The 25862-nt window shown below is 41.0% G+C and overlaps 1 protein-coding gene across 7 annotated transcripts in view; it reads left to right on the forward strand.

Moving 5' to 3' along the window:
• Positions 1-23835, forward strand: part of LOC124231314 (E3 ubiquitin-protein ligase TTC3-like) — a 122420-nt gene extending 98585 nt beyond the window's left edge. For all 7 annotated transcript variants that reach the window (XM_046648035.1, XM_046648039.1, XM_046648033.1 and 4 more), the window contains 11 exons: positions 4017-4156; positions 6835-6903; positions 7825-7921; positions 9283-9383; positions 11133-11223; positions 11633-11734; positions 14938-15299; positions 17097-17217; positions 17404-17538; positions 21015-21107; positions 22292-23835. In XM_046648035.1, the coding sequence (XP_046503991.1) occupies positions 4017-4156; positions 6835-6903; positions 7825-7921; positions 9283-9383; positions 11133-11223; positions 11633-11734; positions 14938-15299; positions 17097-17217; positions 17404-17538; positions 21015-21107; positions 22292-22366 (1386 nt within the window). In that variant the 3' untranslated portion in view covers positions 22367-23835. The remainder of the gene's footprint in view (positions 1-4016; positions 4157-6834; positions 6904-7824; positions 7922-9282; positions 9384-11132; positions 11224-11632; positions 11735-14937; positions 15300-17096; positions 17218-17403; positions 17539-21014; positions 21108-22291) is intronic.
• Positions 23836-25862: the final 2027 nt, after the last annotated feature.

Consider the following 25862-nt stretch of genomic DNA (forward strand, 5'->3'; position numbering starts at 1 on the left):
TTTGACAAATGTTTATCGGATGCTCCCTTAAGTGCCAGGCTCTGTGCTGCTCTTTGGGACTCTTATGCAGCATCCTCTTTAGGAGGCCCTAAGAAGTCGTTTCTCTCTGTTCTCACTACCTGGGCTTCTTTATGCAGCGGGCTTGTTTATATTTTGTGGATACTGAATTATAGCTCATTGTATTTCCTCCTTGTCTCCCAGAAAGTTTTAATGCTGTTTCCAAAGAATGGTTCTGACCTCGTGTCATTTATTTTTATATTACTCTCACTTATGATTTTACATTATCATTCTTACCTTTTTATTCTCTTTACCTACTTAGCATTCTTTTTATTTTGTCTCTTTAAGTTATATATATTACGGAAGGCACTTCAGATATTTATTTTGGAACAAAGTTGAGGTTTAAAACAAGAAGTATGGTAACCAAATGTTATCTAATTGAGAAAAAGACCAAGTAGAGGATACAGTTGTACGTAGCCTCTTCTTTCTTTTCTTCTAATATTTCAAAGAAAAGGATTCAGATCATTCTCTTTCATGTAGTCGGAGACAGGCTCATGATAGCTGACCTAGTTAGCGCTTGAGGCAGCAGTGTCATTAAAGGGTGGTTAGTACAAACAGCAGATGAACTCATGTAGCATTTTCCATGGCTGAGCTGTAAGTGCGTGTGTTTATAATACTTGTGCCGTTTGATACCTGAACTCCTTTAGGTACTTGTTGCCAGGTAGGTTCTTATGCCTGAGTATAACCTTGTGGTTGCACATCATCTCCCGGCCAAAGGGCTGAATGCAAGGTGAAGTCATTGGCTTGGAATAGAGGCACAGGGTAGGCGAGAAAAACAAGGTTGGCTTGGCTGCCGGCAGCAAGGCGTGCGTGTGGACATTGGTCATGGTAACAGGAGCGAACCAGGTGGAATACAGGATTTTGTAAGTAGAGTAGGCATAGGGGAAACCTCAGTCACGGTAATGACTCAACAAGTTCAGGATCAGCAAGGAAAATGTGAGTGGACCTGTCCCCATGCTGGAGGGAATGTCACTGAACTGTCGTTGAACCTCTGCTGCCTGAGAACAGTTGGCCTGCGCATCGCAAGGCCACTGAAATCAATCCTCGCCCTGCGGTAGGACTCGGAAGTCTTTAAGGACCTGGACTGGTTAGCAAATCTGCCTCCCAGGAACATGAAAACCTTGGCGTCCAAGGCTGAAGAGTCCTTCCTCTAAGTTGAAGTCACCTTTGACCAGAGGGTCATTACTTCCCTGAACTCTGCACTCTGTATAGGTTGGTTCCAGGGTACCTCATCCTCTCTGAGGGAGCATGCCCCCAGTTTCTGTAGCTGAACCCCTGTCCTCAGTGACCTGGTCACGTCCTAAGCCTAAGCGGGAGGTTCAGCCTACGGGAACCAGATAGGAGGTGGAATTTAAACGTTCCCAAAGCACAGGTGAAAAGTGAGGGTTTCATTAAGCAGTCGTTGCTATTACTAGAATTTCAAACTGGAAACTATTAAAATTTAAGCTGTTTCTTTTTGTTGTTTCTTATAAATATTGCTCTATTCTCTGATTCACATATTATTAGAAATATTAAATAGAGAGTGTTTTACTTATAAGTGACTGGTATTTATAAATATTTGCTCCACCTCTACCTCTGCTAGCATTGAATGGAAAAATGACATAAAACTTTTAGAGTGTTTGTAGGTTCAGAAGTTGTTTCAAAAAGCAACACCTTCATAAGAAAGCTGACAAAGAAGGGGGGTCTCAAGCGGTGTTGTAACCTAACTGTCCAGGGGCACAGGGTGACTGACACTGCCTCAAAATACAGTTTTTCAGTTCTTGTTGTCACAGTGCCTGAAATTCTGGCAGGTATCCCAACGCAGATGCCTCAGTGACCAAGCCAGAGGCGTCACATTTATGTTTTATAAAGCAAACAAAAACTATTGGACTTGCCAAATAAAACATGTCTGCAGACGACCTCTATAGATTAAAGACTCATTTAGGCTGGAGAGTGAAGTGTGAGTACTTCTGGGCAAGTTGAAGTGCTTCTTCAGAATACTGTACTGGACTCAGGTGCTCTTAGTGGGGAGGGATTTGGAGGAAAGGCATTTTTCAGTATGCCCTTGGGAGTTGGGCATGCTCTCAGTTGCGGGTGCTTAATTTAGGGGTCCAGCAAAACCTGAGGGTGTTTGGGGGGTCCCCACAGGACAGAACCGAGTGCCGAAAGTAAGACAGACATGAATCTTTTCAAAACTCTCAGAGGAAATTCTTAATTTTCTCCTCTTCACCCCTGTACCACATGTCTCTGCTCCCAGAACCCAGGCTAAGACTGTTTCTTCTCCAGTCAAATAAACCCTCCTGGTCTGGGAACCTGCCCTCCCAACACCATAGACCTCCTTTTATTCAGTTTACCACTGTAACCATGAGCTTTTTGGAAGAGAAGTATTGCACATTTAATTGACATTTCTAATATAGCTTTTTATGGGAAAATGCATTCCAAGTTACGAGCAACCAACTGGTAAATGGATTTTGGGATTGTAGTATGTTCATAGGGTGGGAGTTGCCCATATTGGGAAAGGTGGTTTTGGGAAGCAAAACCCGCCTGACTTGATGGTGAGCTGGTCTGTCCTAGAATAGCCTGCTTGACTAGAAGTACCTGTAATGTGCAGGTAATCGAGACTTAGAAGTATGGTATTCCCTTCTGAGTGGTTATGTTGAAAGACTGTTTGGATTGAGTATTTTTATTCTTTTGATTTGTGGTCTTTGTCAGATACTTGTAAATTTCTGCTCTGTCCCATCAAAATGATTGCGGGGTCAAAACTATTGAGTTCTTATGTATATTTTATTCATTCCTAGGTTTATTTAAATGTCTGTATCTAGGTTAATTTCTCTGTTTCCCATGCCTCCTAGCCTAGTACATCTGCCTTACTCTCCTTTTTTGTTAATAGGGTTTTGTTTAGTTATTCATCCAACTTCTCTCAACTTCCGCTTTACATCTTATATCCGTTCTATTCTTGTAAAGTTTCCCCTATTTCTTTTTATCATTCCTAGTATTAACACCATCATCTTCATTGTCTTTCACCTGGACTATTGCAGTGGGGTTTTAAGAGATTTTACCTTCCTCTAATAGAGAGTTCTTAACATTAAGGGTTAAAATCCATAATGGCCTATGAAATCAGTTAAATGATGGTGACTGGAATTGATTTTAATAATTGAATAGAACAGAAATATCAGATGGTGAGGACAATTATTTTTTCAGTTATATGTATGTGTGCTTGCATACTTATATATGTATGTACATTTGTTGTGAATCATTAAAATGTGTTTGTTACTGTGCGTCACAGTCAAGAAAATATGAGGGCCACTGTTCTAGTCTACACTTCCCTGTACCTTCCCACCCACCCCTAATCCACTTCTGTGTCTTTCAGAGTTATTTTTCCAAAACAAGAATCTCCTTATCTCATTGCCCTGCTCAAGAGCCTTCTCTGGCTCCCTGTTGTCTGAGGATCAGGTCCACAGTCCTTAGCATGGCTTACAAGGCCCTTCATAATTTGAACCCAAGGCACCTCTGGTGCCGTTCTCCCTGCCCTGCCTTCCATACATCCGCTGCGTACTCCAGCCACGCAGCCCTCTTGCTTTTGTCCAGACATGCCTTACTTTTTTATCCTTCTACCTCGCTAGTCCCACTGCTTGGAATCTGTTCTCCGTGTGGCAGACTCATTTTTGAGGGCGGAAATGAGATATCACTGATGTTGAGAAGCCCTTCCCAAGTACCAGAGAGTCCGCCATGCCTCTGTCCATTCCTGTTTTACGGCCCCCTCTCTGGCCTGATGTGGTGAGGGCAGGTGAGGCCAAGGCTGTGTGTTGTGCGACTTTGTGTCCCCGGCTCAGCCAAGGTAGCACAGCCTGCTGCAGTGTCTTCTGCTGTACTGGACTCACTGATTGAACGTAGCACACCACCGCAGTTCTGGTCTTTCGGGCTCTTTTTCTTTCAGTAAATCATCCTATTTATTTAAGTACTTTCTAAAACGTTTTTAGATCTCAAAGACAGAATTAGATTGGTTCCTCGAAGATTTGGAAAAGGAAATTAAAAAATGGCAACAGGAGAAGAAAGATATCCAAGAGAGACTGAAAGCACTGAAGAAGAAAATGAAAAGGGTTTTAAATGCCTGTGACATGTAAGTAACAATTGAAAAGCAATGATTTTTGTTTTTTTAAATTGGGTTTTTTTGGGGTTATTTTTATTTTTGGTACTCAATTTCAAACTATCAAGTAAAGTGAAAATTTTGTTTGCTATTTTTACCTCATTTTAAACAACATCCATTGGGGAATTATCTCACCTAAAACTTTTTCTAAACCTGTCATGTTTGCACATAAATAACAGTGGGGCTTCAAATCGACAAAGAACTTACTTCCTTTTGGTCTGAACACCACGCATGATTGTGAACAATACCGTCGACCCTTTTTCTTTATCTGTACAATGAGGGGGCTAGTCTAGATGTAAGGTTCTTTCCAGCACTAAGATTCTGGGATGATTATTTTATTTATAATTACTTCTATCCTGAATCTTTTAATTATTAAAATTTGGTCATGTAGTATGAAGGATTTGGTGATACATACAGATATTACAGTTGTCAGATGGGCCAAGTTTGTTTTAAGATTCTCTAGGATCGATTGCTAACTCCTCTTCCCTGAACAGTGATATGTCATATGATTCCTCAGTTTAATTGTTATCTACTACTGTGGAACAAAACACCCAAAACTCAGTGGCTTAAATTAACAGCCATTTTATTCGATCATGATGTTGCAATCTGTGCTCAGTTCAGCTGGGCCGTTCTCGTGCTGGTCTTGCCCATGGTTCCTCCTGTGGCCGCATTTAGCTGGGAATTGCTGAGGCTGCGCTCAGCTGGGATGCTGCGAGTCTTCACCTCTTTCCCTTCCTGTAGTTTCAGAGCTTCTCCCTCTCCGTGTGGCCTCTTCGTGTGACTCTTGTCTGTGTGATCTCCAGCATGGTAGCCAGACTTCTTGTTGGGTGGCTAAGGGCTTCCAAGAGGGTAGAAGTGGAAGCTGCCAAGCTTTCTGAAGGTTCAGGCCCAGAACTGTCAGAGCATCACTTACCCCACGTTGTGTTGTTTCAAGCAAATTGTGGCCTAATCCAGATTGAAGGGCAGGAATAACGGGAGGCGTGGTTCACTGGGGGCCACACTGCCTCACTCACCTTTTAGGACATTTTGTTGGTTCCATTTGCCATCCCATGTGATCAGATGACTTTCGTTATGAGTCTTGGTAGCATAGCATTTGGGCAGTTTTTAGGCATTCCTTAAAAGAATGATGAAATATGAAACATTGCCTGTGTCGTGTCATTTGGATCATGTCAAAGTAGTTTCATTAGTAGAACACATTTATGGAAAAGATAATGTCTGTAAAGTTCTTTACCTCTTAATATTTGCACAGGTCTAGTCTTAATTGTTATTCAAGCTTATTCAAAATTCAAGGATATTTATATTTAATATATATTTTTATATGCTCAATTCAGACATCCTATCAAACTAGACAAATGAGGCTACTGATAAAAATTTTTTCTGTGCTAGCATAAAAATTAACCATTTGTGCTGAGGAATAAACTTTTGTTGGGTGAGGAAGAGTCTCTCTGAGCTAACATCTGTTGCCAATCTTCCTCTTTTTTTACTTGAGGAAGATTAGCCCTGAGCCAACATTTGTGCCAGTCTTCCTCTATGGGTCACTGCCACAGCATGGCTGATGAGTGGTGTAGGTCCGCACCCAGGATTTGAACCCAACAACCTGGGCTGCCGAAGTGGAGTGCACCGGACTTAACCACTTCACCATGGGGCCAGCCCCAGGAATAAACTTTTTATTTTCTTTTTCACACTATTAATATATTTCTTTGCCTTTTTCTGTCACAAGTTAAAGATAAGCCATAAGCTTCTCTGTACTTTTTGCACTTGCCAAATAAATGCTTTAAAGCTAAATTTTTATATTTAGATTTTAAAGTAAAATTTTAAAACTTTTTGGATCTCTTAGAGAAGCACAAAAAATATGAGGAATGATTTCATTGATTTTTCTGTGCTTTGGATCACACTTAATCTTCATGAAGAAATGAATGGGACATAGGAGCTCATGATTGGTGCAGTGATACAAACCACAGATGACTATGAAAGAAGGCAGAAATTGTATGAAAGAGCTACCCAGTGTTGAGTACTCAGAGGAAGTATTTTACAAAAGAAGAAAAATGGCATGTAAACTGGTTCTTCGTGAAAACTTGGGATTTTTAGCAAGTAGAGATAATTTTTAAAAGTGTGTAGGAGAGCAGGAAAGTAGAGACAGAACCCATCTTGTGCAGGGCATTGCTCAAGAATCAAAGATTTACACACTTTCTGTGAAGCGTTTTCAGACTGTGTGGCATGCGTGAGTGCGTGTGTGTGTTAACTGGACTTTAAGTTCTGTTGTAAAGAATAGAAGGCTGTTCTCATTTTGAGTGAGAACCGTGGGCATGCTGATGATGCGCTGGCAGCACCTGTACTCCTCTGTCTCGTGTTGGACCCCCTGGAGGCTCTCCTTGAAGTGGACTGGGGCAGGGGGATCTGCACAGCAAGCGTGTGGCTCAGAGTGAAGAAAAAGGTCATCTGCCCTCCAGGTGTAAAAGAAAAATTTCCCAAAATGGAAAATGACCCAAATTCTTTGCCTATTTAGAAGATATTAGAAATGAAACAAAATGTAGAAATTTACAAAGAATTCAAGAAATGTTTGTATGGGTATGGGTAGAATTTACTATGTAGGATTGTGTTTTTAAAAATCTTTTAAAATTAATTAAAATTTGGTGATTATGCTTTTATAGGTATACCCAGAAAAAAGGTGGAGATGATAAGGAACATGAATTACTTCTGGATCAGTCCCTTGAAATCAGGCAAATTATGCTCAAATTTATTTTTAATATTTCATTATACTTTTAATACTAGGGACACAGGCCCACTAGACTTCTCACTGTATTGTTGCTTGTCTGTGTCTTTCAAGTAATTATGTTTCTCTTTTATTTCTGTTTCTATTTTATTCTTTAAAATAATATTTAAATAGATTTATTCTTTAAGTATCTTTGTTTTACAGTGTTCCTACTTCCATTTCACATTGTCAGTATAAGAAATCCTGAATTTATTGTTGTTGACTACTCGTCTTTTCCCTTGAATTAACGTGAAACTAAAAGTATTTTCAAAACTTTTCTTTTCTGTTACTTGAAATAATCCCAACTATATTATGGTAGTTTGTTGTTCTACAGTTAAAGGTTTATTAAAGAATTTTTATTATGAACCTATAAAAAGTTTCCTTTTCACCTTTATTAATGGGAATAATATTTTCATATACTGGTAACAACTATATTCAGTATTAGCTGTTGTTGTAGTCTGCTTTTCTTGTTTAATATTGTTTGATATACACATTGCCAGGAACAACTTTGTACAGATTGCTTTTTTCCTTTGGGTTATTTCCTTGTAATATATGGCAAAATAGAATTTCTGACTCAAAGGATGAAGGATGTTCTATAAAGTTGATAAATATAGTCAGATTATACTCCACCTAACCTCATAAAAATGGTGAATCACTTTCTCAACATTCCCACCAAATGCTCACTTTTAATTTCATATCTTCCTTAGACCATTTGTAAAGTGCAAAGAGCACTTGTGAATCTGTATCAGATGGTAAATATTAGGCAAGAAGTACTCTAGAAGATAGCATTTAAGTCTTTTTGTGACATGACTTCAGAGTTGGCCTGGCTTAAGACTTTGTGATCTCACTAGTTAAGTTTTTTTAAGAAGTTTTTCTTTAATATTTGCAGTAATACATTTACAAATGAGAAAATGAAAATAGAAGAGTGTATAAAGAAAGGGAAAGAGCATTATGAAGAGTGTCTTCAGAGAGCTGTGGCTGCTGAGGTGAGTCCCGGGCTCCTGGAGACTGACAGACACAGCAGGATGCCGTTCATTTGCTTTGTGTTTAATTACACAGGAGGCATAACAACGTTGCTGAGAAGTGCAGGGGCTCAGAGATGTCACCCATAATCCTCCTTCCCTGAAGCAACCACTGTCCGTGCATATACCTTTACCATTTTCTGCCCTTATGCTTATGTTGTGTTACATAGCTGTACTCACAGTGTACACCAAGCTTTGTAACCTGCTTGCTTTCTTTAACATTGTACGTCAGTCATTTTCCATGCTCTATGCCTTGAATGGCTTCATCATGCTGAGCCAAGTGATCTACCATGTAAACGTAGTTGCCAGTACTAGAAAAGGAACTTGGAAGTAATCCACTTATTAAGAATATACTCTCTCCTGCCCCCAGAAGAATATATACCGATGTCAGTATACTATTTGAGCAGCTACTGAGACAATAGTCAAGATTATGACCTCTGGCAATATTTGATTGAGTTCCTGAAACATGGTGGCTTTGTTTTTCTAATTGAGAAACAAATGTTATTTATTGGTATATGTGTCTATGATTATTCTGGGAAAATAAGGCTTAGTTTATTGCAATCTTCAAACATGAGTGCTTTAATTAAATATTGACTATGCAGCTGCTTCTAAGGAAAGGAAGAAAAAAAAGCCAAAGTACCTATACTTTGTGAATCTTATGCCAGCATCTATATTCCCGAGCTTGTTCAGTTCCCCTTTACAGCATTTGGCAAGCAGGTTTGCCTGGTGGGCCCTGTCAAGGTTAATGCACTTGGATTAAAACAAGGCAGATTTATGTTTCCTGCTGTGACTCTTAAAAAAATGGCCACTTGGCTTATGGGGAAGCCAGAGAGTCTAAAGGTCTTAAAACATGCCCCAGAGGCTCTTGCTGCCTGTGCTGAGAACAAGTTCTCTGAGGCCTTTAGATTCGGTAGGCTGCAGCCTGGGGGTTATTTTGCAGGCCCCTGACCCTGTGCTCACCATACACAGGACCATAGAAAAGGCACGCCAGGTGTATGTGGCCCAGCTCTGTGCTTGTATACGGCTTAATCATTAAACCATGTGGAAAGTTTCAAATCTGAGGAAAGTATCATTTAAGGTACATAATTTTACTGTTGTGTTGTTACTGTATTTTCAAATTCCAGAGTTTCGATTCCTGTTTACTTGAGTTAAATTATAGCATTTATAATTTATATTTTAACTTGAGTTAAAATATAGTCAAGTTCTAGTGACTGTCATCATATGTCATTGAAGGAGAAACTTGGAAGTGGTTTGGAAGTTTTAACAACTTTAAAATAGTTTCCGTTTTTCAGTTTTAAAATACACGTTCTCTAATCTAATGGCAGGTATCTGTGCTTGAAAACCAGAAGGAGACAGAGCTGTATAAGTTACAGATCATGGAATCACAAGCAGAAGGGTATCTTAAGAACCTGAAGCTAATGAGCAGGTACTGTGTGGTGTCACAGGTCTCTCTCAGCATGTCATTCAGTAAATAAAAGTTAGAGCTGATTTGAGGGAAAAAACCTTTCCATTAGGACTATTTTATTTTTAATAGTTAGACAAAACATGTTGAGGGGTTAGAAAAATGAAAACATAAACAAAAATGATAAAAATTATCCGTAATTCTAAATTGAGATACAACTAGTTAATATTTTAAAATAAATTCAGTAAGTATTTGAAAAAAATGAAAATATATATATGTGTTTTCACTAAGTAGTGTATAGGAAGCTTCCTTTCATATCAGTAATTACATTTCTCCCACCTAATATTCAAAGACTGGCTGGTGTTCCAGCAGAGGAACGTGTCATGATTTATCATACACCACTGTGTGGGAGAGTGGGGTTGTTTGCACATTTTGTTAAAAGCTACACTACAGCGAGTAATCTTGTAGCTAAATTTTTATGCACATTATTAATCATTTCCATGCAATAAATTTCTGGAATGAAGATCACATTTTCAAGGCTTTTTAAACAGTTGCCTTCCATAAGAACAGTTACTTAACAGTGTCTTAATGATGCAGAGTCTGGGAATGTCGTTTCAAAAGATATTCACCTGTGGTCATTTTTTGAACTCTCCATAATCTTTACGTGTTTTTGTTTGTTTTGTTTTCTTTTTGGAATAAGGTTTACCTGGGAATCCTAGAGGATCTTGCATCTAGCACTTTTCTATGTGGCATGGGGTTACTTTTCATCTGGTCCTTTTATTATATTCCATACACAGGTTTTGACTTTTTAATCTCAAGTTTTTCATCCTTCCTAGTGCTTTTTGATTTAAATTTCAAGCCCTCACTGTTGAACCAGAGATTCTGTGGGTCATGGAAAAAGTTTTAATATATAGTTGTTTATTTCTTCATTTTTCGAGATGGTTTTTTTTCTCATGGGAAAACCTTTCTGATATAGGTAAACTAATCTACAGCTGAGGCTGAGACCAAGTAGCGTTCAGATGCTCCGCACTCCCCATGGGCTGTGCATTGGGGCACATCTGGGAAACAAGGATATCGCAGACCTTATTTTATCTGACAGTATCGACTTCCTTATTAAGGTAGCTTCCTTCTTAGGGATTCTGTGCTAACTTGGCCCATTCCACCAAAGGGTAACAAAAGAGAAAAGATGTGAAAGGAGTGTTCTGGTTTTTCTTTAAGATGTATAATGAGAACTCACACAATCATGGATTGATAGTGTTACTGATCTTCTCAATTAGGAGTAGAAAGCTTGTCTGTCACTTTCAATAGACCAGATTCATGAGGAGCTGAGATAATAACTTATCGTAGTCTATCAGGCCCCACCCATTATTTTACAGTAAGGTAAGGATGAGGGTTTTATTGGAATGTTTTAAATGTTCCAAGTTCCCTTTTTTTTTTTAAATGTGAAGATAGCCATTGATGTTAAATGTGAAGATGTCAAATGAAGAATGGTGAAATCTTCAAATTCGGGGAAAGAAAAATTCAGGAGAATATTTGCTTTCTCCTTACCAATTTTGGGGTTTTGTTTAGATCAATAATTAGAATTTCCTCAAAGTGAGTTTGTAAGATATATAATTCTTTGGAAATAGTTGTTTTTTTGTGTGTGTGATCGTGTTAATTGTATCTTTCTCTCATATTTAAATGTTTGTTTTTATTTGTACCTAGTTCTTTCAATTTTTAAACAAATGTCTGAAGTTAGACATGAAGCAGTTTGATATTTTTCTACTTTTTCAGTGATTCTGCAGCATATCCTGACATAGAGTCTGACAGACATTCATGGGAATCGTTTGTTTCTGATGTTGGAAAAGAAATTGAGAAAGCAAAGGTAAGTTATAAAACATTTTATAATTCTGTGAAAATCTATATGCTGGTTATAATTCTCAGGAGGCTAGTGTCATTGAAACGGTTTCTTTTCTGAGCTGGTAAAGGCAATATATATTTTTTGTTGTAATTATTAAGAAGAACTTTTCATGAAAATAATGCTGTTTTCTTAACTGTCTTAAGCTGTGCCCTTGATTGATAAGATTAGAGAAGTTATGTTTGATAAGGCTGTATTCTGATTAATGAGGTCTTATTTTGAACTTCTTGCAGTTGTAATCCCTTGCAACTCAGTTATATTTCTTGTAAAATCGTTGACCATTTGTAATGTATAGTAGGAAAAAGTATTTTAAAAAAGTATTAATTCACACTTTGGAATTTGTTAGAAAATGTAACACTTTTCCTTCTACCTACAGTCTCAGTTTGAAGAACAAATTCAGGCAATTAAAAATGGTTCTCGGCTCAGTGAACTTTCTAAAGTGCAGATTTCTGAGCTTTCCTTTCCTGCCTGTAGCACAGTAAGTCTATCACAACTTTTTTGTTTGTTTGTTTTTGAACAAAAGAAAACAGAAACAACTAGAAGGATCTGCAACTAAGATATACAACTGTGTACGGAGAGGGGGTTTGGGGAAATAAAACAGGAAAAAAAAACCCCAGAAAACTAGTAAAGCACAGTTTCTTTCTTAACTGATCGAAGTAGTTTGTTATTTTCTAGGAGTGGGGATGGGATGGATAATTGCCTTGATGCTTTCATTGTTGGTGCTACTGTTAACCTTTTAAGCTTTGTAGCTTCTTATATGAATGGAAGATAAGTGTTTTACATCAGTGTCTAAGGACAGGACTGAGGTGAACACACCACTGGTACATGTTTCTATCACTTTCATATACCTTAGTCTACTTTCTTTTCTGGATGCTGGAGGTGGTGTGTGTGTGTGTAATGATAATCTAGGAGTAGCAGACGTCTGTGGTTCAGGCAGGCCCTCTCTAGTAATACCACCTCAGATATAGTCTTATTCCTAGATACTTGGGGGCATAAGACCAAAGTCTAGAGATTAAGATCTGTTTCCTCATCAAACACAGAACGAAAACTACCATGCCTGAGACATACGAGTCCTGTCTTGGTCTGCCATATGATACTTTCTGCTAGTTTGAGGTATTTACTGAATCTTTTGAATAATAGTGGTTGCCAAACCTTGTCTTTATATTTTAAAATATGCAGTGCAGTAAAGAAAAACATTAACTCTATTTTGTGGACTTTAAAGTATGGCTAAGCATAGTATCACTTTATTGTGTTCTGGGATACATATTTATTACTTGGACACAGAGCAGATGCTCAGCAAACACTGAATTGAAATGAATTAACCCCAGAGGAGGTCAGACCATAAGAATTTAAAGAAGGACTCTCGCCAAGATTTAATTAGAGGTATGTTTCAGAATGTTTTGGTACAACATGGAAATCTTCTAGTTCTGAAATAGTTTCCTTATAGGAGACTGTTCTCCCTGGCACCTCATTTGCATCTTTCTGCTACTGCCAGACCTTTGCCTGGGCTGTTCCCCAGCCTGGAACACTGTCCTCATTCTATGTATTTTGCCTTTCCTTGAAAGCCCAGTTGGGGCTGCCCTCGCTTGCCCCTCCCCCTGTGACCCTTCTGTCATATGTGTTTGGTCTCTTTAACTTAGATGACCGGCTCCCTGCAGTCAGGAGCCTGATCTTGAACATCTTTTTGTCTCTAGGACCTTGCACACTAAGCATTCAAACTTATTGTGCATTCGTCTGCAAAAGAAAGTTTCTAAAACATTAAAAAGTTTGGCTACTTTAAGTAAAATATTCTATTCCAGTCCAAAATTTTTTCTCTCCATTGAGCTGAGTAAGAAATAGAATTTTGTTTAGAAGTAAATTAAAGATCACTTATTATTTACAATTTTTATAAGTTCTTATGGCAGATATGGAAGGGAAGAAAAATGTTGATTCTTGGTAGAATACTATTAGTTTTTAATTCTAGCTTATGTAATTTTATAAATACGCAAAAGAATTTCAATATCCTAAATCCTGGGAACTCTCAGTGTGCTGGGAACTTGAGTAATAAGTATCCCTAAAAATAATTTACTTTGTGTCATTTCTCCCCCATTCATTCTTTGAGGATTTAGTGGTGATCAGGATTAGATGTGGTCTGTGCCCTCAAAGTGCATATGGGTTTGGGAAAAGAGACTTTAAACCCATAATTACAAGCAAAGTGCGCGCCCAGGTTTCCACAGAAGCATAGACTACTATAGCAGCATGAATTAGAGGACACTCACCTAGACTAGAGTCCAGGCCCCAGTGGCGGGCTCTCTGTTGGAGGTCTCAGTGAGTCACATGGGATGGGAATTAACCAGGCAGAGGAGTATGTGGGTATGTGTTTGAGGAGGAGTGGATGGTATGATGTCTGGAGGCTCAGAGTGTTCCAAACAGAAGAAACAGCATATTTGGAGGCTAGAAAAAAGAGAGAACACACTCCTTTCATAGAGAAAAAAGTTCAGTATGACAAAGGGGGTGATAGAAAGCTTATAGTACCCAGGGGTGAGAACATAGGAAACCTTATTCTGTAAGGCAAATTCAGCAGTTTGGACTTCTCCTCAGGTCACCAGAAAGCTGGTATAGGTTCAAGTAAGGGAACGACATCAGCCTTATACTTTGTGATGATCACTTGACTGCAGTGTGGAGAGATGGTAGGAGAGGGGCCTGAGTGATTTCCAGTTGACCTGTTATTAGCTCATTGCCACCGACCATGTCCTAGATCAGGGAGTGGCAGTGGGATGGGTGGAGGGCAGAGAACAGACTTGAGAGGGATTTAGGAGATACGGTTGAAAGAGCTGTGCTGCTCGTGAGATTGGGGTGTGGTGTCTGGGTGTTGGGGAGTCAAGGACGGGTCTGGGTTTCTATCAGTGAGGTGGGCACAAGGGGAAGAGCAGGGTGAGGAGATTGCAGCAAGGCTGGTTTTGAAGGCATTACGTTTGAGTGGCCTTGGACTCACCCAAGTGGGTTTGCCCATTAAGAAGCTTGGATTTGCAGGCTTGGATCTCAGGAAAATATTCTAGACTGATCAGCAGCAAGCACTATGGTTCCTGAGGCATGAGAGGATGTGAAGTGGCCTGGGGAGAGGTGGAGCAGGAGGTAGAAGTTTGGGCCTCAGACAGCACCATAAGGAGCATCAATACTTAAGGCACAGACAGGCGCTAGAACTGTAGGGAGAGCTGAGGGGGCCCTGGAGAGGTGGGAGGGAAGCCAGCAGCCTGGAGCCATGAAGAGCTCATTTGGAGAAAGAGAAGGTGACTGGCAACATGTAGGTGTCTCTTGGTCTTAATGTGATGGAGGCTGCTGGGGGCCTTGGCAAGGGTGGTTTTGGGGGTGTTGGGACAGCTATTTTGATTCATTAGCCACATGGTTTTCTTCTTCTCTTTTTTAGTATGTGGCCGCCAGCACAGCATGGCCTCTAACAGAGCAGTGTAGGTCCACGTCTAGGAACTGAGCCTGGGCCGCCAAAGTGGACCACACTGAGCTTAACCATTAGGCCACTGGGGCTCACCCCGATCAGTAAATTTTTTTAAACAAAAACATTTAATTTATTGTATCCAAGTAGCCTGTGCAATTGAGCACCCAGGTTTTATTATAGTTGTGCTTAATTGTCAGTCTTTGTCCGTGGATGTTTCTCTAAATACTACTGTGGTGTGTTCCTCACAGATTCATCCTAGGTCACTTCTTGAGTCTGTAGGCCGTGATAATCAAGGTCCCTCGGCTTCTGTGAGTCACGAGACTGGAAGCCAAACAACAGCTCCCAAGGATTCAGATCTGGTCTCTGCCAGGGACTGCTCAGCGGAGGCTCCCTCTCCACCGCTGCCAGGATCGCTCTCCAGTCAGCCGGAAGTCGCCCGGCTGCCAGAGCATAAGAGTGCTGGCCAAGCATCACAGTCAAAACAAAGCCTCATGGCGGACCAGAAGCTGCCTGTTCCTCCAGGACGTGCTACTCGTTCAAGCCAGTCTCCAAAAAAGCCATTCAATAGTATTATCGAGCACTTGTCACTGGTATTCCCCTGTTACAACAGGTACGGATATAAATGCCTATGACTCTGTTAACTACTATTGAACTGAGGTTTCCTGCTCAGATAAAATTATGGCCAATTGGGGGCTGAAGTGGAAAGGAGTGCATAATCGTTTTACTCAGAAAGACAAGTGCTGCCTTTTCTTTTCATAAACATAGAGGTGAGCATTTCTGAATAGCCTTTTTAATGTGCATATCTAGACTGAAAACACTGAACACTGGTTAATCACCACTCATCAGAACCCATGGCAACTTGCTAAAGTTTTGATGATATCAGTAACACTCTCCAACACTAGTTACAGAATCACTAAATGAACTGCAAAACACTAGTTTCATGTCATTTTGGGAAAAAATAACACATATAGCAAAGAAGGCAGCAGCATCTTACACCTTGTTGGACAACATCTGATTTGTTAGGCGTGAGACTGAGGAGACTAGATGGAACCTGACAGCAGATCAGGCGTGTGGGCTTGTCACAAAGGCATCCTCCTGAAGGTGGGAGAGCTGCTTTTAACTGGGTCAGCTGGAGTTATCTTCCGGACACTTCAGTAGAGCTTCTGCATTGACCTCTGACCTCGCACCCCAGGTTAGTGCGAGGGGGTGGAGGTGCTCCTTGGCTCAGCTAAGGGAAACGATGAGGTTGAGGGAGTGTCTCTGGCATACAGCTGGGAAGAAAGGAATCCACATCTAGGAATGACTCTCTGCACCTTCCATGTTATTTCTGTCTTTGATATAATGTTAGTTGCAAGCTTTGAAATTATACATTTGAAACAAAGTAGTCATTAAATTATGATTGGCCAGAATTAGTGTTTGGCATCCATCAGTAGAGCCCTGCCCATGTGTAAGTATATTTTGTCTGCACATGGGCGTATTTCGCCCTGTCTCAGTTTGAGAAATGTAAGTTCTCTCAATAGCAATTACTATGCCAGTTGTAAAAATATTCATGTTGTAATTACTGAAAGTACTTAGAAATAAAATTGTTTGTGATCCTGACCAAACTTGATAGAGTGTAAACAACCAAATAGAAACACATTATTATTTTCTGAAAGTTAAAACATTTGGGGTATTAGTGGTACAATATCAGGTTCCTCTTGATTAATAGTATATTCCCATCCACGGGTAACTTGTGAAACATTCAGGCTGTGAAAAACCTTCTGGGTTAGATGTGTGAGGAAGATTGGCCCTGAGCTTAACATCTGTTGCCAGTCTTCCTCTCCTTTTTCTTGAGGAATATTGTTGCTCAGGTAACATCTGTGCCAATCTTCCTCTGTTTTATGTGGGACGCCACCACAGCATGGCTTGACAAGCAGTGCTAGGTCCACACCCAGAATCTGAACCTGTGAACCCCAGGCCACCAAAGCAGAGCATGCAAACTTAACCACTGTGCCCCCGGGCCAGCCCCTATTGGTTCGATTTTTTAAGGGAGGAAGTCAACAAAAGTAATTTCCTCTTAGGTAGAGATTTTATTGATTTCATGTCAGAACCAGTGGTGTCTGATCATTCAGTGATTTTTGCATAAAGCTATGATGGAGCCAGGCTGTAAGAAGTCAGTTTTCTGAGTAGGATGGATGTCCTAAATGGATCTAGCAGACATGCTGTTACTATGAAATTCTATTAAATAAATATTTAGAAATAATATTGAAATTTTCGTAACTCCTTGGAAAGAGAGATTCTGCTGCTTTTTATATGTAGTTAATATTGTAGCTTACAAATTAATTTTGTTTGTATTTGTTTTTGTTTCTTTTAATTGTTGGGTTAATAATGGCCCAGTGGAAAACTTTATCTCCACTTTCCCTTTCAGCACCCAGCTTGCTGGTTTTATTAAAAAAGTGCGAAACAAAAACAAGAACTCGTTGTCAGGTTTGAGTATTGATGAAATTGTCCAAAGAGTGACAGAACACATTCTAGATGAACAGAAAAAGGTCAGTATTTCATCCAGATACAATAGAATGTTCCACTTTGTCCTTATCTGTTTATAAAATGAGAACTGTAAAAAACAACAAAAAAAATGCTTCCAGCCAAAATATGGAGAGGGATTTACTGAAGACAGAAGATGGTCAAGCTTTTGAGTAACTGAACTTGCTTCCCCACCCACGTTTTCTCTGTAGCCCAATCCAGGAAAGGACAAGAGGCCATCTGAGCCCAGCTCTGCCGCTTCTGTGCCCAGAGCCTCGCAGGGCCCTCCCTCGGCGATCACCGGACCGTCACCCAGAACCAAGGGGCAGAAGACGGAGGATGACCCCGTGAGTGTTGTGTGTGTGACTGTAGAGTCAGTTTTGGTTTTTTTAATGAACAACAAGAAGGAAACAAAACTGTTAGTCCATGATTGAGCCTCGTTCTTTTCATTTCTAGACCTGATTTATTTGATCTTAAAATTAGAAACCGGGGCTGGCCCCGTGGCCGAGTGGTTAAGTTCGCGCGCTCCGCTGCAGGCGGCCCAGTGTTTCGTCAGTTCGAATCCTGGGCGCGGACATGGCACCGCTCATCAAACCACGCTGAGGTGGCGTCCCACATGGCACAACTAGAAGGACCCACAACTAAGAATATACAACTATGTACTGGGGGGCTTTGGGGAGAAAAAGGAAAAAAAAAAATTAGAAACCAAATATGGGTGTCCTTGAGTGTCCCGTCAGAACAGTCAGTAAAGGACAAGGTCATTGTCTCTCTGCCGTGGGGCCCCATGCAAAGAAACCCCTAAACTGAAGTGGCTAGAGGAGCTCTGACCTCATGGTTGGAACTGGACCTCAGACAGTGAAATACATTCATCTTTTATATCGAGTGTGGTGTTTTGAATAGTTGGGAAAAATGATTTTTGAATAACTTTCTTCTGTGTGACCCTGGACTTTAGAATCACACAGACTTGGTTCCATCGCTTAGTAACACTGTGGCTCCGATCATGTCTGCTTATTCAGCTTGCTGTCTGGATGAAGTGCTGCAGTAGAATGACCAGGCTCGAGCGCTGGTCGGTTGCTTCCCTTCTTACCCCTCAAGTGCCCGAGGGGCCCCTGGAATGAGCTAGACTTCAGTTGTTTATTGTCCTTTTAGACAATAAAAATGTTGCATTTTCATAGAACTTTTTATAAAGTACCTTAATATCTATGACCTCAATTGATGAAGCATTGTAATTACCTTTATTTTCTGAATGAGGAAGTTGAGGCACAGATGACTCCTGCAGCGCACCAGCGTGTGTTCATTTGAATGAATGTGCAGCATGTAATTCCCTAATCCTCTCGGCACTGGCTGGCTGGTTGTGGGGACCATGTGGTAGGCACTGAACACATGGTTAAAAGAGAGGCCGTCCTCTCTGTGGCTCAGGACCGTGGTCTCCAGATTGAATTCTGGTGTCACACATTTTCCGTTTTGTCCAGCTGTGGTACCAGAGTGTAGGTGAAATTGAAATTAGAAGAGTTGCAGGCCCATTGTGGAGTCAGCAGTGCAGGATTGCACAGGAGTGCTAGGTTGCTGACTTAAGCTGAGCTTAAGCTGAGTCTTCTTGCGAACTTATTTTTATTCCTCCCGTCCATTTTCACCTTTTACTACCCCTTGGAGATTTTCCACACCACATACACTCAGGTCCCAGAGGGTCTCACCCCCGCGCTCACCCCAAAGAGAAAGCTCTTGAGCGTGCAGAGCATTCCCGCAAGGCCTGACTGAGTCCCTCCCTCTCCCAGGGGTGTCCCCAGCTGGTCACAGGCCCTGTGCTCCTCCAGCCAGGCAGCGTGCTCAGCATTCCCACTGACACCTTAGTGTGTGTGGTGGGTGTGCAGGTGTGTGTGCGTGCCTGCAAGTTTATTGGCCACCTCCACCCCAAGATAGACTCTAATCACCTGGGCGGAGAGATCTTTGTATTTCACAGTTGATGTCGTAAAAGTAAAGGTGTAAAAGCTGACTTAGAGTAAAAATACGTATTCAAACTGGAATTAATTTGATAATTGTAAGTAGTTTTTAAAAAATTAAAAGTAGTTTGCTTTATATTTTTAAATTATAAAAGTAATACATGTTCACAATAGAAAATACAAATAAAAAGAACATTTAAAGAACCCCAAATCCCCCCAAACCAGTATTATCACATTGGTATATATTTTTCTGAACCCTCTTGTATGCGTTTGTATGTGAATTTAGTCTAAACTGTACAGACGTTTTGTGTCCTTTCTTTTTCCACTTAGAAATATATTATGCCCACTTTCCGTGCTAAGAAATAGTCAAACTGTGAATTTTTCAAGCCAAGCCTACCTCTGAGCTTGGTAGAGGTCTTAACCGGCCTTTCCCAGCGTTGATGCCTCCATTTTTCCCAGACCCTCCGATTGGGGCCACAGAGGAGGGAGAAGAAACTCATTCTGCCCCATCTGCCCCATCTCTGCCTGGGCAGCGCCCATGCCTGGGAAAGACAGAAACCACATTCAGCAGTTCACGGTCTTCAGTCCTTTAGGCACTGTCCCCAGCTCCACTCCCTGACCTTAATCCCACTGCCAGGGCTGCATTCATTCACTCCCTCAACAGTTTATGGAGCATCGGATTGGGGCCAAGTTCCTTGCCAGCTGCTAAGGACGTTGAATCAGGGTGCTCAGAGTTAAGAGGGGAGTGCGAGTCAAGAATAATGATGCAGCGTGGGGTGATGCCGTGAGCTGCAGGGGAGCTCTGTGCCTGGTCCTAGGGGGCCACTCTGGCTCTGCTTTCACATAGGAAATGCTGTCTGTGCTCACCAGACTGTGAGCTGCTTGAGCCAGAAACCCTCCCATTCATGTGTCCCAGAGCCCGCACAACCCCTGACCATGGCTGTTTGCTGAATGAGCCATCACTTTGTTTTGTTTTGATTTGCACAAGTAATCCACATTCATAGAAACTTTAGAAAGTAGCAAAGGAAAAAATTAAATCTCTCTTAACCAAAGTAACCATTGTTGCTATTTTCTGTCTTTCCAGACTTTTCTAGACATCTCTCTATACACACATTCTCTTTATTTTTTTAAAAATTGAATTATGCGATACATACTGTTTTGTAACCTACTTTTATTCAGAGGGATGTTGTGACCAGCTCTCTGTGTTGGAGATTGTGGACTTGCACCATGATTTTCATCGGCCCGATGATAGTCCATAGTGTGTATCTGTTGTAATTTATGTTACTGTCCCCAACTGTTAGAAAGCTGGATGGATGATTAATTTGTAACATTCAACTAGTACCATATTTTAGTTGTGGGGTGGGATAAATAGGCATTTATAATATTTTACCTGGGAATCTGGTAACCATAGAAAACATTTTTTTCTCTGAGAAAATTAGAACTTTAAAAGTATTCTTTTCCTTTTTATGTTTATATTTTTTTCTAAGAAATTCTATTAAAAAAATAAGTTGTGGGGCTGGCCCCGTGGCCGAGTGGTTAAGTTCGCGCGCTCCGCTGCAGGCGGCCCAGTGTTTCGTTAGTTCGAATCCTGGGCGCGGACATGGCACTGCTCATCAAACCACGCTGAGGCAGCGTCCCACATGCCACAACTAGAAGGACCCACAACGTAGAATACACAACTATGTACCGGGGGGCTTTGAGGAGAAAAAGGAAAAAATAAAATCTTTAAAAAAAAAAGTTGTTCCCTCAGTCTGCTTAGCTGTAATTGGGAATAATTTGCCACCTTAGTGATGAAAGTGTTTGGAGGCCACTTGTAGGAGGAGTTCGTGTAGTAAAAAGGATTGTAGTTATTCATTATTATTCAGATACGTTTGTTTCCACAGGCACTGGGTGCAGATTCCTGTGAAATATGCCATGAGGTGTTCAAATCCAAAAATGTGCGTGTGCTAAGATGTGGGCACAAGTTTCACAAAGGGGTAAGCATTCTCTTTGGCCATCCTCATATCATTCCATTTTGACTATGAAGTATTTTGAAAATAAAAAGGGACTTCTTATCTAGGCATCAATGCTTGCTGTGTTTTCCAAGCATTTTCTTTGTAAACCTCCTCGCATCGATGTTCACTGTCTCCCTTTGCAAAGGCTGGTGCTGTGGGAAGGGGCGAGGTGCTGGGCCCGAGGTGTGCGGCTTGGCAGATGGTCCTCTCCGCCCATCACATCATGGGTGGAGGAGAACAGGTGGTTCCATCAACCACTTTGGTGCTGAAATGCAAAGCAGGATTAGTTCCTTTAAAGATGATTTCTTACACAAGGCTAAATTGATGCACGGTGCAGCATTTGTCAGTTTAGTGCAGTGTGTGAAGTAAGTTTAGCATTTTAGAAAGGAGAACTAATGCTAACTGGGTCCCTTCTGCCTGACCCCGGCAGACCAGCTTGTACCTTTCCAGGATTTGTGGGCGACTGTTTTGGGTGCTATGAGCATTCTTCCTGCACCCCTGCCACTGGGTCAGAACAGATCAGGTCTCTGCTGTGTCAGTTCATTGATCCCTGAGAAAAGCGATCGACATAGTGTGCTCACCAGGAATTGGCAGCTCGCAGTCTCTTGCATGGCCTGCCTCCCTCAGGTAGAGCGGTGTCATGCCTGGGCCCTCAGACTCTACACACACACCCAACTCCATAGCAGCAGCAGGCCAGTCTGGAGCAACCTGGGACCATGATGTGTAGACAGGCTCCATTAAGGGCTGCAGTGTGCGGGCTGCCGGGATGTGCAGGGACCAAGACCACACAGAGAGGGGATGGGTTAAGAACTGGGTGAGTGAGTCCAAGAGCCAAGAAAATGCTAGCCTCTAGAAGTCAAGGCAGGTGAAGCACCAAGAAAGGGACTGGAGTGTGGGGGGAAGCGGAGGGGAGGGCAAGGCCATCCCCTGAGGTCAGGTCAGAGGCCCCGAGTATTCCTGGGTCAGAGTCTGAGGAGGGATTGTTTGTTCCCGGGGCTTGTTCCGCACTCCGAGTCTGAGCAGGCTTCAGTGTCCCTGAGTGTGGGAGGCTCCAGGCCCCCGAGACTTCAAGGTGAAGTTAGCCGTGTCTGTGAGGAGCAGCATAGGAGAGCTGAGGCTCCACATGCTCCTGAAGGCATTAACAGAGTTTCTTTCCTCCTTTTCAGTGTTTTAAGCAGTGGCTCAAAGGGCAGAGCACTTGCCCTGCCTGCCTTGACCGTGATCTCCTGTCAGAAGAGTAGCCGGCACTTTCCGGAAGAGGCCAGCCTACTATTCTAGGTAGTCTCAGTTCACTGGAGAGTGATTTGCTGGTTTGTTGACTTGGAAGAATAACAGTATGCTAAAAGGCACACATCTGAAGATTCTTTGCACTGTGGGTCACAGTGCTAATAAATGGAGAGCTTTAATATAGTTGATAGTAATTTGCCCACTCTGATTCAACATTTTGATAATAGCCAAAGGGTGGCTAATAAAATTAAGTGTAACCACAATTCTTACGTTTTTGGGGCTGCTACAGAGGCGCTGTCTGAGATGGAAGGCTTCTTTTGGAAAGTATCTGAGCGCCTCAAAGCAGTACTTGAATTATAAGTATTCTTGATCTATTAAAGTGCCCCAGATTAAAATTTTTATGAGTCAGTGTTCCTAAAAATATGCCTACATTTTTCCTCAAAGATTCTGCATTTAAAAAATGGGCTTAGGCAAACCACATTTTAATATGTAATGTTAAAGTATTGGCTGATTTAGACCAAAAGATTCAAATCTCTTCTTGAAACACTGCATAATTTTTATTTTTCATTTCATGATTTTATTTCCCCCTAGTAGATTTGTAAAGTGCTTATTTTTCATCTTGTAAAGATATAATCTGATTTTTGAAAATCGAGTACAAAACATTTTATTAGTATCAGCCAAGCCTTTTTTGTCCCTAAAACCAAGGCTGCATATTCATCATCCCAACCCCACATTTGGAACTTACTCTATGAGTACCTTACTATTCTCATTAGTGGCATTTGTCCTTCTTCATTACTTAGATGACAAGCGTTTGGGTATCTGTCTCACACAACAGTCACTGTGGGGAAACAGTCACCACCATGCCCCTTCCTTCTCCCACCACCAAAAGAGATTGTGTAATTAGACAGTCCTGAAGTGTCCCTGTTACAGTTGCTCCGGGGTTGACGTTTGTGTAAAGTAATGCATGCACTCTTGTACTGTGGCTTGAGAACAAAACTGTAACTGCGTTAGAAACTGTGAAAAATTAGATATCTTTAGTGACTTTAGACAGTGGTCAATGTAGAAACATGAATTCTGGACACATTCCATTTCTCTCAAACAGGAAGGATCAAAAATGTTTTTCAGTGTGTTCTTTGTTCCCCTGGAAGCTCACAATCCCAAGTTCATGAGCCGATGTGGTCGCCTTCCTGTGCCTTGGTTCCTTGTGAGTTTTGATGTGATAGTGACTTAGTCCATAGAAGCTCACTCGCTATTTTGAAGCAGATTCTCCATGCAGGTCCCTAAAGCATTGTCTGCATGTTCATAATAACTGAGAACTGTAGATACTAAGATATGTAGGAGGGACCAACTTTTAAAGCAGCAGGTATGAAAGAAGAGAGCAGCTGGAGAGTGAGAGAACGTGTTTTGTACATAACTTCCAATACTTGTGAACATGCCTTACACATGTCCTGTAAGTGTCAAAATAAAGAGCATTCTAAAATAATAGCAGTTTACTGTCGTGCTTGTACAGTCTTTCTCAAATAATTGTAAAAATGCATTTTACTTGAAAATTCAAGACACAAACGTTATGTTAACATTTTAAAAAGTGACTTCATTTACAAAGAAGAGCCCTCTTATGCCCGAGGAGTCTAACCACTGGTCTTAGGACATTTGAGAGCCTGGATCAGAACATTGCTTTGTGCCTGGATAAAGGTTCAAGCTCAAGTTCACAAGATTCGCTGTTTGAATTTGTGAATGGGAAGTTTATGCAGAGATGACAGAGTTTACTCTTTTAGGCTAAAGTAAGAGCTTTTTCCTGTGAATACTTATAAGAATGTTGAAGTTAATCAAATTGCATTTCTCAGTATGGATTTTTTCTTTTATGGATTTGTGGATTCATGGCCTCCTCAGGCCGATCAGCAGGGTCTCCCTTTTAGAGGACCCTCTGGGTATACTGAGCAGTAAGAGATGATTGAAGAAAGCCAGTAGTACCAGTATTTGTTTTTACTCTGATAGCATTTAATTCAAAATCATGTATAACTTAAAGCAGTGACTATTCCCAAGAGTTTATTTTCCCTCTGACTCAACTATGCTATAAATAATGGCTAATCCAATATAAAATTGGAATGGTGCCCCAGGAGTGCACAATTTTGCTACGTTTTAAGGTGATTTCAAAGACTGTATAGTTGAGGCAGGTGGGCAAAGTGATGAACACACCACAAAACTGAAGCAATGAAACTATTTTAGAGTTTTTCCATGGGATGAGCCTCTCTGGAGAAATGGGTTAAAGGAAACAGGTGGAAGAGACAATAGCAAAGGTGGAACTCCGTTCATCAATGTGTACTTGTTGATGAGGCTGATTAGAAACAGTGAAGGGGCTGGGAGGACAGGCTGTCAGAATGAGGATCAGAAACATCTCCAGTGTGACTCTTCATGAAAGAAATGGAAAATATATTTGGGTGTTTTAAACTTTAGTCAAACTTGATTAATAAACTTTAGTCAAACGTTAATAAAAGAATAGTTGTAAAAAGAATTGATCATCAGTAGAGTCTAATCCCTTTTTATTTTCTCCTCTTCACTCTGACATGATCTGCTAAGGGGAGACTCTACTTTCGTGTAGCTGTGTACCTTCAGTGCTCTGCTGAGGAGGATGGACAAGGCCTGGAAACTAGTGGAAACAAATATGTGTTGAGTGCCTACTGCCTCCTAGATGCTTCGATAGAGCAGTAAAAGAGAGACAAGGACCCCATGAAACTTGTTTTCCAGTTAAGTAGACAAAAAACAAATAGTGTAATTTCAGGTGGAGAGAAGGGTTTTGAAAAAGTGGCATGGAAGGTATATAAATTAATAGTAAAATCCTTGGGGCCGGCCCAGTGGTGCAGCGGTAAAGTGCGCACATTCTGCTTTGGCGGCCCGGGGTTTGCCGGTTCGGATCCTGGGTGCGGACATGGCACTGCTTGGCAAGCCATGCTGTGGTAGGCGACCCATGTATAAAGGAGAGGAAGATGGGCGTGGATGTTAGCCCAGGGCCAGTCTTCCTCAGCAAAAAGAAGAGGATTGGCAGTGAAATGTCAAGCCATGAAGTGGAAGAAATCCAACAAATGACTCCAGAATTTATAAAGAACTATTAACATATCAATAAAAAAATATTTAGAAATGAGCAAGAGATTTGAATAGGCAGTTCACAAATATCCAGATGATTAATAGGCATTGATAGCCAAATTTGTTCAGTATCCATCATCAGGGAAAATATAAATTAAAACCGCAATGAGATATTTCTGGATACCCACCAGGATGGCTAAAATAAAAAAAGACTGACCATACCAAGTGTTAGTGAGGATGTGGAGCAACTGAACTTTCATACATTGCTAGCGAGTGTAAATTGGTAGAACCACGATAACAATTTACTAAAGCTAATACTGTAGGACCTGTGACACAATTGCACTCACGCATACACTTGAAATACATGCAGTAGTACAAGTATTTTCATGCTCGCTTCATTCATAATAGCCTCAGACGGGAAAGGACTCA

The sequence above is a fragment of the Equus quagga genome, chromosome 21 (genome assembly GCF_021613505.1).
Source record: "Equus quagga isolate Etosha38 chromosome 21, UCLA_HA_Equagga_1.0, whole genome shotgun sequence".
Classification (NCBI taxonomy): domain Eukaryota; kingdom Metazoa; phylum Chordata; class Mammalia; order Perissodactyla; family Equidae; genus Equus; species Equus quagga.